The sequence below is a fragment of the Motacilla alba genome, chromosome 3, assembly GCF_015832195.1.
Source record: "Motacilla alba alba isolate MOTALB_02 chromosome 3, Motacilla_alba_V1.0_pri, whole genome shotgun sequence".
Lineage (NCBI taxonomy): Eukaryota > Metazoa > Chordata > Aves > Passeriformes > Motacillidae > Motacilla > Motacilla alba.
Window position 1 is genome coordinate 111,965,669 of NC_052018.1, and position 12,452 is coordinate 111,978,120.

Below are 12,452 nucleotides of genomic sequence, written 5' to 3' on the forward strand. Positions count from 1 at the left end.
ATCTGCCAAGCTCAGGCAAAGGTTTTGCTTGCTGCCATTAGAGAAGCCTTGGGGATTCTTCATGAGACCAGAATGAATTCCAAACCAGGGATGGCTTTAAACATCTGCTTCAAGAATTTGAATTCTTTTGTTATTCTCTTCATCTGGAGCTGCTGTAAAAGGTAATGATGTAATAATTTCCTCCTCCAAGGAAAAGAGAACATAAGCTGCTTGGTGGTGTGCTAACTGTGGACAGGAGGGGATGGTTTCTGCAGGAAGCAATATTGTAAATACAAAAAGTGCTTCAAAAAGCACAATATCCCAAACTTCTGGCTTCTTATGTCAGAATATAAATATAATTATTATACAGAAACACTATTCTTGCACTTCAAAATTATTTCATACTACAGTTCACATGCAAAGTTACCCCCTTCTTCCCATGTGGTATTTTAAATCCTTTTTTTTCAGATACACCTTCCTCATTTTCTTTGCAAATTTTTGAACAGGTTCCTACTTTGGTGCTGTGGTCATTAATTAAAATATTAAAGACAGAATATTCAATAATCTGTGAGAAACTTTCCTATTCCTCTCCCCCCTGCTGGGTGGCTTCCCTGAAAGCATAACTCATCAGCATTGCTCCTCTAATGAGCTTTGTGCCTTCAAATGCTTCTATTACATCACCTTTGGATTTTGGTTTTCCTGTTGAAGTTATTGGGGTTTTTTCTTTAAATACAGTTTTGGTTTTGTTTTTTTTTTCCAAGTGCTCTCATTCCATTAGTTATTCTGGATTCTCTACATTTAAATCATCCTCCTTGGGAAAAAATAAAAAAACAACAAACAAACAAGGGCATAAGAAGTCAAATCATGACTTGGTTTTTAGGCCAGACTGTTTTTCATCTCCTGACAGGTGTACATCATGGCTCTTCTTTGTTTAAAATATTTTTTACTGCTGTACTTTGCTTCACGAGGTTTAACTCACCCTGACCTGCCTGTCTCCATTTCTATTCTGCCATCTCTGATTTTTCTTTGCTTTTTCATTCCTCATTGGAATGTTTATCCCTTTATGTTTGTAATGCAATTTCTGAACAGCTTTTTTAACTTTAATCTCATTATCCTCCCTGTCTGAAAACTCTCTTGCTCCAAATGATTTCCTTAAGTGGTTCTTTTAATTCCTCAAGGCTTGTTCACCCATTCATGAGGATCTTTCTCTTCCTACAAAAAGGTTGGTTTCTTTCAGATATTTTGCCAGCATTTATATCCTAGAAATGCTTCCTGGAAATCTTGGGAAACCATAATCTTTTGGATCTCCTTAGTCCACACAATTCTGTTTTTCTTTTCCAGAAATGGTAAAAAAAACTGAGACATAACCTCCAAAAGCCATCCTAACTCTTCCTGGTTATATCTTATTTATCATGTTCATTAATCCTGTTATTATTAAGGTTTATATTTAAAATATTTAAAAGTTCAGTGACAAACTCAATCTAAATGATACACAGATTCCCAACTCCTAAAACCTTAAAAAAAGCATTGGCTTTGCTACTTTCTCTACATTCAGAGGAATTTTAGTGGTACTTTTAATCCCTATCTTAGCACAATAATTATATATATTGTTCTTTTAGAACACTTAGTTGAGTGCTGTCAAATCTTAGAAACGGATTTGACTTTTTTATTTTGAAATCACTTCAAATAATCTGAGAAAAATAACATAACTTAGAGCTCCTCTGCCTTCCTTCAGAAAAAGATTTGATTTCCTAAAGGGACAAGTACCATCACTTATGATTGTACAGCTCCTCAGAGTTACAGAATACTGACAACCACAAGCAAACCTCCTTGTGAAGCAAGGATTAATAATTTCACAGATATTTTATTCAAGTTTTAAAAAAGTTTCAAATTCACATTAGTTACGTTCACACTTGAAAAATAAATTAAAAGTAAGAATGCTTTAAAAACTTCCAAACACACAGAAACTGTGTAACAAAATCAGGAGGACAAAATAATGACAGATTTTTTAGCAAGAAAGTCAGCAATAGTAGGGGAAGGGAGTACTGATATAAGAAAAAAAGCAAATTCCAAACATTTTTTGAGAGTTTTTTGTGGAGTAGCTGAAGTCCTGAGTAGCCAGTGTGTAAGAAGAGGTATTAAAGCACTCCCTTGCACAGCTTCATACACCTGGAGTTCCCTGAGGTAAAAAGATTCCCCTTTTCCAGGGCTAAAATGGCAACTCCTGCTCCAAAATGTGCCCTGGCTTTGCCAGCCCCTGGGAAGAGCTGGATCTGAGCCTCAGCAGTGACCCAGCACCCTGTGTAATTCATTATTAAACAAAGAGCTGCAGCTCCCTGTGGGAACAGAGGTGCACCAATGGCACACAAGAGTGCAACAAAGAAGAGTAATACAACAGGAAATTATTTTCTTGGTGAAAACTTGAGCTTTCTTACTGAAAAACAAACAGAATTCCTGCTCTGGCAGGTCTCTTACACTAAGAGGTACAAATTCACAGAATTTTGGATGTGTAGCAAAGCAGCAAGTTTTTTTTTTCTGGTGTCTGATATAATTTGTAGTGATAGATCTTGATCTTTAGAGTGCCTGTCACCTGCCAAGCTCAGGCAAAGGTTTTGCTTGCTGCCATTAGAGAAGCCTTGGGGATTCTTCATGAGACCAGAATGAATTCCAAACCAGGGATGGCTTTAAACATCTGCTTCAAGAATTTGAATTCTTTTGTTATTCTCTTCATCTGGAGCTGCTGTAAAAGGTAATGATGTAATAATTTCTTCCTCCAAGGAAAAGAGAACATAAGCTGCTTGGTGGTGTGCTAACTGTGGACAGGAGGGGATGGTTTCTGCAGGAAGCAATATTGTAAATACAAAAAGTGCTTCAAAAGCACAGCCAGCAGTGGCAGAGGTTCCTGAGCCCCAGCCCTTCCTCAGTGCCCTTCCTCATCACTGGGCTTCTCCTCAGAATCATCACTCTCATACTCCTCATCCTCATACTGGAAGGCACCCTCAGCTTCGGGGTCAGACTGAGCTTCCTCTTCATGGGACCCATCAGACCTGGGCCTGGACTCATCCTCCTCTTCCTCCTCCTCCTGGGAACGGTCCAGAGATGGGCCTGCCTTTGCTTCCTCCTCCTCTTCCTCCTCCTGGGAACGGTCCAGAGATGGGCCTGCCTTTGCTTCCTCCTCCTCTTCCTCCTCCTGGGAATGGTCCAGAGATGGGCCTGCCTTTGCTTCCTCCTCCTCTTCCTCCTCCTCCTGGGAATGGTCCAGAGATGGGCCTGTCTGTGCTTCCTCCTCCTCTTCCTCCTCCTGGGAATGGCCAAGTGACAGGTCTGCCTTGGCTTCCTCCTCTTCCTCCCCCTGGTCACTGTGCTGGCTGGATCCAGGCTCAAGGACACCAGGGCTGGCTCTGGCCTCATCCCCATCCTCCAGGTCACTGCACTGCTCCTCTGGGGTGGAGGTTTTGACACCTTTTCCCTTCTCTTCCTCCTCCTCCTCCTCCCAGGACTGCTCAGACTGGGGACTGTCACCAGCTGCTTCCTCAAGGAATTCCATTTTTTTCACTTTAACCTTGGTGATTCTGAAAAGACAAATTGCATGTGGGGTTTTGTTCTCTGGGAAGATACTTTCCACCTTTATGTAACCCAGGACAAAGCCTGGCAGCCCTGGCTGGGGTGGAGCTGGGGAAGGAAGAGAGAAGGGGGGAAACAAGAGGCTTTTTTAATGCTAGAAAGTAATTAAACAGTATTACTAATATATTCTTTTTTTTTTTTTTTAATTTCTGCTTCCTTTTAAATCATAACACCCAACAGATACTAAAAACTATTTTCAATAAGGTTCACTTAAAAAAAATCTAAAATTTAAAGGTAGTGACTTACAGCAACCTGCCAGAATTTTGGATGAAAGGATCAAACAAGGAAAGTTTATCTTCTTTTTCCTTTGAAGTGCATTACATAACATAACCAGTTTGGTTAAGCAGCTCTCCTCTGTTTTACGAAATAATATTTAATTCAGGAAAAACAATCAAAAATACATAATAATGCTAACACGTAGTCACATACCACATAATACCAGACAATACCACACAGTCAAATACATGGTCCAAATATTAGTCCAAATTTCCCCTGGAAAATACTGAAAATCATTAAAAAGCCCTTAAATCTACACATGGAAAATTTTCTAATTATTAGAAATGTAGTGGGTAAAAAGCAAAAGCTTTCAGTCATCTGTACCTTGCTCTGCCAGCAATGGAGGTGAAATCTCCAGCAGTGGAGAGCTGCAGAGGTTTGGTTGCTCCTCCTTTCTTTGAAACAAACTCTGGGCAGATCCCCAGTGCTCTCAGTCTGTTTGAATAATACTTTTCTGCAGCTATTCTGGCATTTTTCTGTAGAAAAACCACAATGGTTAAATGTTATCTAATGCATTAAATGCCTGGCTTTTGATACTTTTATTTCTATCAATCCTCTGATTCATTTAATTGCTGCTGACAAGTGGAAATGATTATTCACTGCAGGTAAGAATGGCAAAACAATACTTGAAAATTTTATCCCAGATTTTCCTTCCCTGTACCAGCAGTGCTTGGCTCTTGTCAGAGTTACTCATGTTGGAACTGAACCAGACACATTTACAGCAGTTCTCTGCTCCCCGTGCAAGCACGTCTCAAAAATTTCTGATATTTACATGGAGATGGGGCAACAGAGATTGCAATGGAGAAACACTGCCCTGAAAATGCTTTTGAAGTATCTTCTAAAAATGTCAGACCACAAATGCCTTATTCAGTATCAGTCAAGATTAATTAGTAGTTCAGAAACAGGGCAACCTGAGTGACTCTTTCAAAAAGGAATGGCATTTGTTTTACTCTTTCTTCCATTTCTTGCAACTCTTGCAAATACTCCTGCCTTCTCTGCTTCTCGTTGTTCCTAAGGGGAGCAGAGGACAAGAGAAATCATTATTAATTTATAGTACACGGAGTCATTTTCTACAGCAGCTAAATTGCTCATAACAAATTAAATGTTGTCATACTTCAGGATACATTAGAGGTACTGAACAATTCATCTCTGAAGGAGTCACTCTGGCTAAGCAGAGGCAGGTCCTGACTCTGCTGGACTTAAACAGAGGCTGAGTTTGGATTCTTGGGGTTGTTTGGTTAAAAAAAAAAATTGGATATTTAGGGTTTTTACATGCTGATTTCATACAGATCTTCCAGTTGTTCTAAGCAAAATTAAACAGAAAACACCACAGGAAATTAGGAGCATTACATAAAAATCAGTACTTTTCAAGCCTGAAGGTGAGAATCTTGCTGATCACCTGAGAGAGGTGGCCACATTCTGGATCATGGAACACTTTTCCTGAGCTGGTTTGTCAAGGGCCCAGTGAATAGAGCAGGATAATGGAACTGTTGATTCATAACTGAAATTATCTCTAGGGTTAGAGAGAGCATTGGATAATGCAGGTGGAATGGGTTGGAACCCTTCACTCTCTGAACTGGGCACATCTGCCACTGCAGGTCAGGCACTGCAGGGCAAGGATGAGATCAAGGGGAGGCCTCTACACCTCTGCTTCCTCCCGCCTCTCCCCCTGACCATCCCTGAACTCCTCACCATGCTGGGAAGTGAACTTCCATTCCTTACTGTGAATGTCTGTCTGTCTGCCCCTGACAGACAGTGTCAGTGTGCCACACTCCAGCTGGGCTGAGATGAGCATTACCAGCTTCAGCACCTGCACCAGGAAGTGATCCTGCTTCACAACAGCAGCATTTTCCACCCACACGGGAGCCCCTGACATCTCACTAAGCTGAACACTGTAGTGTGGAATTTGCTGTTGAACAAACCCAAATCACATCTACCATCACCTGCCGTGTCTCTGAACTCTCTGTCCCACAGTCAGCAGATCCCGTGCTCGAGGACACACGGATCATAAAGCTCCTGTCATTAACAGTATGGCAGCTTACTGGAAATTAGGATTTGTGCTTGCTGCCCCAGAATCCTGCCCAGGCATGAAGCAACAGGGGCAGAGCAGGGCCTCTCACCATGCCCACATAACAGCACCTTAAACTGACAATGCTGCAGCAGCACCACCGTGCCAGGCCAGATCACAAACCTCACTAAAGACTTGTTCAGACAGGATTTCTTTTCCTTAGCATTAGAGAAGCAGAAAGGGTTAAATTAGCCCCAAACACGAGGCCAAGCAGCTGTCATGGGGTTAGAGCTGTGTCAGAGCTGGAGCTATCTGGAGTGGCAGCTTACAGCACTCCAAGAAGGCCCTCGTGTTTTTCCCCTGTGTCATACACAAAGAGTCTTTGCATTGCATCTCTACTCCAGGGAGCCTGGGATCCCATTCCTCCTGAGCACCAGCAGCTTCCTCACTCACTGCTGTTACACTGGGAAGTTAAAATATTCCTGCTTTTATTTCCCTCTTCAGTGGGGACCTGCTGGGACAAAGAAGTGAGCTGTGAAATGTTTGCTGCTGCACCAAAGTTGCACCAACACCAGTGCAGTATCCAGGTCTGCAAGGATATTCTTGTATCCACACCTTCCCTTCTGATTTTTACAACCTTTTCCTCTTTAGTTGCTACATCAATGGAGAAAACACAGGACTCTCCTGTTGCTGAATCTATAATGATCTAATGTGGAATGTATTTATATTTCCATATGCCGTTTATTTCTATCCTCTGAGTTCAATATGGGTTGGCATCAATTTCCCAGCTGAAACGCTAAATTTGGGCACTTTTTCACCAGCTGCTTGCACCATGTTTAATTTACCACATGTAAATATCTAAATTTCGACTAGGCTATTTTTTTACACACTGTATGTTTAACATACAGTGCAATCCCAAACCTCTCCTTCTCATTGTTGAATGAGGTGTTTGGGATTCAGGGGAATGCAACAAAATACCTGAATGTTTTTAATCTGGGCTTAGACATCTGAGCTAGGCTCTGATGTGGGTCATTGGCCTCAGCCCGAGCCATCACAATTTTCTGGAATTTTTTTGTTCTTTGTTTCTGCTTCTTTCTGTTCCTTTTTTGTTGTTCTTCCAGCCTTCTTTTTTCCTCAAGGGAATTCCTGCTGGGGAGAATAAACTGAGGCTGAATTCAGTTTAAACCTAGAGCAAGATTTCAAAGGAAGCTTTGGCAAAGATGATTCCAAAGAGAACAACAGGGTGAAAACAGGGTTGCTATGACAGGACACAATGTATGTGCCATTTCAAGGGATTCAGGATATCCTGGGAAACCGGAGTCATTTGTCTTCTTCTTAGGGACATGCTGACAAAAATGCACTAGTGTTCCTTTAACAATAATAAATACTAATTAAATCCTATATATAAATATTTTAAGAATTATATTATAAGCCCTTATATTAACCAATCAAATCCTATATTCACTGCATGGAAGAATTAACTACATATGTAGAAGTACCAAAAATAACACCAAATAAAATACCAAATGTATACTACTAATAAAAAAAAATCTACTTTTCAAGTAGATATGAAGCAGAGCATCTCCAAGCAGTCACCTTAGGGCTTGCAGCCGTCGTCTCGTGGATTCTGTGGTTTTGGGAGGTTTGGATTTCCCCTCTCCCAGGAGATGTGGCTTTGCCCCAGACTGCCCCATCTGAGGCTTCCGTCTCGGAGAGGCAAACGGCCACCGGGTTTCCTTCAATTTTTCCTCATCCTCTTGCATGTCCTTCAAGATCTTGTCCTTTCTTGAGGGAATGTATGAAGTACAAAGGTCGAAAGGCTCACAGACCGTGAGGGGTTTCACTTTTTTTTGTCTCAGGAGGCGTTTCTGGAATTTCTCATGTAGGAGCTCAAAATCGGGAACGCTCGGTTTGATCTTGAGCTTGTGCTCCATTTGCTTTGCTTCAGTGCTCTTGTGTTTCTTCTTTTTGCTGGTCTCTTTCAAAGCCAGTCTGCTGTTGGGTACGGATGAATTTCGTAGCAGCTCCTCAGCTCTCATCTTGATCCTGATTTCCCTGCAGAGCTCCTCCTCCTTTACCTTGTCATGGAAATCTGGACTATAAACACATTTGGGGACTGGTTTCGCTCTGAACACTTTGGTTTTAATTTCAGGTGGGGAAAGGTCTTTGAACTGCATTTTCCTGGCTTCACGCCTTTGCCTCTCTCGCTCAATGAACTTAAAGGGCTTTTGGGTAGCCAGGAGCTTGAGCTTGCTCCTCTCCCTCACAGACCTCCTGCGCTCCTCGTTCCGCTGCACGATGTCCCGGTAGAGCGGCAGGAAGACGGTGGCGGGCACGGGATTGGCTCGGAACTTTTTCTGGCACTCTGCTTCCTCCTCCAGCTGCTTCTTCAGCAAGTGGTTCTCCAGCTCAATCCGTGACTTGGATTTGACGTTCTGCTCTTTCTTCTGAGCTTCTCTGATGGTCATCTGGAAGGGCTTGGGCACAGTGACTCTGGGGGACCACACCTTCTCTTTCTTGTGCGCTTTCCTGCAGGCCGGTGAGCTGGGCAGGCTGTGCTTGGCACGGGACACGTAGTCTTCCAGGCAGAACCCATCCCACATTTTTTCAATCTGTTGTTTAGCAAACGAGGATGATCCAGCTCCGCTGCTGTTCTCTTCAAAGGCTAATTCTTCATCAGACGCGTCCGACACGCTCGAGCCCAAGGGATCGCTTAAGTCTGAGTCTGAAAAGGATTTGTGCAGGTTAAGAGGCTGATATGAACTCTTGTCCCAAGTTGGCCTTGAAAATAAAGGGGGGAAAAAAAACACCTTGGTTTGAGCCAGTCCAACACTGATGCAAAGCTGGTGACTTCCACTCTAAGGAATCATCACTAGAAACAAAAACGAATGGCAGAGGGGGGTGAGAAGAGGAAAGAGCAGCACACAGGGCACTCAAAGCAGATCCTGGTTTTGATGCTGATCACCAAGTCAGCACTTCTTGCCTTGGGAAAGGCCCTGTGCTTTCCTAAATGTGCTGCCCAATCCCTGCTGTGTAAGAATATCCTGCCTGGATAACATAAACTACTCAGTGCAGTATAAAGACTACTCAGTGCAAATCTCCCAGCGCAGAACAACAACTAAATAAACTATTTAGTGCAATACAGCACCGCTGCACACCCACCTCTAAAGCTCACAGACCATCAGCAAGGTAATGAGCGGTTCTGTCACCAAAACTGACTTTTCTCTGATTATCTGGTTATGAGAGGTGGGGAGTGGAACACTTTCCAGCCCAGAAACATACCCTGTTGTTACAGCTGCCTGCAAAGCATTTGGGAATCTTCAGCTAAAAAGTGCCCCCAAACTTACCTACAGCACTTTGGAGAGGTGTCATTTCTCTTATCCGAGTCTTGTACTCCTTTTAAATACAGCTTGTTCTGATACATACTTTCCAGTTTTGCCATGGTCTCCATGTGGGCGTTCTTCAGCTCTTCCAGCTTCAAGTAATACTCTTGATTTGAACTGTACATTTTGGAAAAGTCTATCCACTTGTCACAGTCTCTCTTTGGAGGGGAGGCCTGCTCTCTGTCGGTATTTGAGTCCAAGTCAAAGCCATCCTAGAAGAGATGTTCATAAATTTTTTCTGCTAGAAGGAAGGGGAACAAGGTTCTTAATATTGCTTTATCCTAATTAAGTCTCAGGAATGGTAAAGTAACACAAACAGAGATACCTGTATACAAATGCTAATGTAGAAGTACATGGAATAATCTTATTGCCTATTAATTTTTATCCTAAGAGTCCTATTTAAAGCCTGTAAAAATTCCCAAGTCTGCCCTCTAATCAATATGTTTATAACAGGAAATATCATCAAAAGGACTGACCAAAAGAAAAAAATTAACTATTTTGTAAAGTGTAATTTTTTACTGATTACTATGCAGCTCTAAAAATGCCTTTATTTACAAGCAAACAGAACCTTCTCTGCCAACTAGTTCCATAACTGCTCTAAAAATAAGTCATTAGAGATGTGGTGCATAAATATTTATGCCATTTCCATAACTTACTGTGAAATGACAGGGATTCTGCACAGCTTATGTTTCCAATACTGTTTGTCAGCTTGCAGCTGTGTGCAGTTAATATCATTTAAGCATTTTAAAAGCTTACACAAGTCAGAGAAGTTATTAAAGCCAGGTTAGTCAGCATCACAAAAGCTTCATTTTGTTCTAAGAGGCGCGTTTTAAAAAGTCATGGGCCAGTTTCTTTATTAAAAAAAAAACAGAGTACTACTTTCCCACGCAGGGGTATTTTAATAAACTCTGATATAAAATAAATAAATAAATATTTAAAATGTTTTGCCAGGTTTTCACTGCAAAAATCCCGAAGTGTTGCGATCCAGCACCCCGCACCTCCCAGAAGCGGCGTGTACGAGCCCGGCTCGCTTTCTGGCGCCGCGGAACGGCCCCAGCCCTGGGCGGGCAGGGCAGGCCGGTTCTCCGTCTGCCCTGCAGCCGCCGCGCTCCGCAAGCCCATTAAAGGATCGGCGCTGCGGCCGGGCCATCTGTCAGCTGTCCCCCGTGTGTGTGTGTGTGTGTCCCCAGCGCCCCGCAGCGCCGAGCCCGCTCTGCAGAGGCGGCCCGGGGAGGGCGCGGTGCCGCAGCCCCGGGCCGTGCCCGCGGTACCTGCGCGGCGGCGGGCGGCGGTCCCCGCTCGTAGAGCGCGGCGGGAGCCCGGGTGCGCGGGTCGAGCGGCGTGCGGAGGCAGGAGGCGGCCAGGCGGGCGGCCCGGTGCGCGTCCTCCATGCCGGGAGCGCCGGGAGGCGCCTCCGCTCCGCTCCGCCTGCCGGGGGCGGCCCCGGGGCGGAGCGCGGCGCGTTAACGCCCGGCCCGAGCGCCGCGGCCGGGGCTGGGCTGGGCTGGGCTGGGCTGGGCTTCGTTTCGTCCCGCTCGCAGCCGCTGCCCGTGCGGATTCTTAGGTGACTTCTCGCAGGGTTTTACTGGGAACCTCCAATTCTCGCCGGCGAGCCCGCGTTTTTGGCGCCCTCAAGTTATTAAAGAAGCGTTTTCCGTCTTGATGGTTGTACTGCAGATAAGCAATGTCAAGGTAAGGCTAAACCAGGATAAGCAGGAGCGTTCTGTCCTAAACCAGGAACATTTTGTCCTAAGAATATTCTATCCTAAACCAGGAGAAGCAGGAGCATTCTGTCCTAGGATTATTCTATCCTAAACCAAGAATATTTTGTCCTAGGAATATTCTATCCTAAACCAGGAGAAGCAGGACTATTCCATCCTAAACCAGAAGAAGCAGGAGCCTTCTGTCCTAGGAATATTCTATCCTAAACCAGGATAAACAAGAGCATTCTGTCCTATGAATATTCTATCCTAAACCAGGAGAAGCAGGAGCATTCTGTCCTAGGAATATTCTATCCTAAACCAGGATAAACAGGAGCATTCTGTCCTACGAATATTCTATCCTAAACCAGAAGCAGCAGGAGCTTTCTGCCCTAGGAATATTCTATCCTAAACCAGGAGAAGCAGGAATATTCTGTCCTAGGAATATTCTATCCTAAATCAGGAGAAGCAGGAATATTCTGTCCTAGGAATATTCTTTCCTAAACCAGGAGCATTCTGTCCTAGGAGTATCCTATCCTCTATCAGGACAAGCAGGAACATTTTTCCTCTACAAAGAGGAATGAATGCTGGATGGACCTGTTTAATGTAGTGAAATTACAAATATTTTTTGTGATGAAATCACACACAATTGTTGCTGGAATTCTTGTCAAGAACTGTAACCCTGTGATAATGGGGAATGAAAGCTTTAATCATAGTACCTAATCTAAGATCACTGTTGGACGTGACCCTGTGGGGTAAGGCACTACTTGCAATTTTAAACAGGCAATGAATAATTAATGCAGGACATTAATGCCTAAATCGGTTGTCTAATTTATTAATTAGTCATTGAGTTATTCTGTTTGTTCTACTTGGCAAGTCACAACAGCAGGTCAACACCTTGGTGGAAATTTACTCAAAAGCTGCAGCTGCAACCAAACATGAATGGAAATGAGAGAAGAGATGGAAGAAACACTCCCCTTTAAACATTAAGAGGAATCTGATGGTTTCAGTATAGCAGTAATGGAGATGAAAGGGTTAATTCAGTATGCCAGGCTAATAATTAGAAGCTGGAAAGCTAATTTGCATTATTATAGAACAGGGTACGTTTGACTTCTCAGCCAGCTTTGGGAAAAGCAATTACTCTGGGAGCAGGGGGGGGAAGCCCTGTGGAGAACACCCTCTGTGGGGCTCTGGACGATGGGATGGCATCAGGAATCACTGCAGAGTCAGGAGAGCAAGGAGTGGGAGGTGCTCCCACTGCAAACATCCTTCTAGGGGCATCACTGAGGGCAGGACCACCACCCCCTTAGGGAAAGCTTTGGGAGAGGCAGCTCTAAGCCAGCTCAGTGTTACTAGAGTGCACTTCAAGGGCATTTTTAGAATATATCACAAGAGGTGATTGGTCGCCTTAAACGTTTCAGCCTAAAGAGGAGCAAAGGAAAGCAAATGTAACAAACTCCAACAAAATTATACAGCAAAGAG

At 43.6% G+C, this 12,452-nt stretch overlaps 1 protein-coding gene across 5 annotated transcripts; it reads right to left on the reverse strand.

The window, feature by feature from the left end:
* Positions 1-1,823: 1,823 nt before the first annotated feature.
* On the reverse strand, positions 1,824-10,677 carry FAM161A (FAM161 centrosomal protein A). Of its 5 annotated transcripts, XM_038133154.1 has the most exons (8): positions 10,542-10,677; positions 9,235-9,482; positions 8,698-8,759; positions 7,484-8,612; positions 6,866-7,033; positions 4,791-4,890; positions 4,204-4,355; positions 1,824-3,551 (listed from the first exon to the last, which is right to left on the reverse strand). In XM_038133154.1, exons 1-8 carry the CDS (start codon positions 10,659-10,661, stop codon positions 2,900-2,902), a joined length of 2,631 nt encoding a protein of 876 aa, XP_037989082.1. In that variant the 5' UTR covers positions 10,662-10,677; the 3' UTR covers positions 1,824-2,899. The 5 variants fall into 5 exon arrangements, with proteins under 5 accessions (XP_037989082.1, XP_037989084.1, XP_037989083.1 ...); XM_038133156.1 differs by lacking the exon at positions 8,698-8,759 and having other exon boundaries at positions 7,484-8,668; XM_038133155.1 differs by lacking the exon at positions 8,698-8,759 and having other exon boundaries at positions 6,866-7,036; positions 7,484-8,668.
* Between the last annotated feature and the right edge of the window lie 1,775 nt (positions 10,678-12,452).

Coding starts and splice junctions, on each gene's coding strand:
- FAM161A (XM_038133154.1), bottom strand. CDS start 10,661: ATGGAGGACGCGCACCGGGCCGCCCGCCTGGCCGCCTCCTGCCTCCGC. Junction 8,760..9,234: donor ACCTCTCCAAAGTGCTGTAG/GTAAGTTTGGGG, acceptor TTTTGTTTCTAG/TGATGATTCCTTAGAGTGGA. Junction 7,034..7,483: donor CGACGGCTGCAAGCCCTAAG/GTGACTGCTTGG, acceptor TCTCCCCAGCAG/GAATTCCCTTGAGGAAAAAA.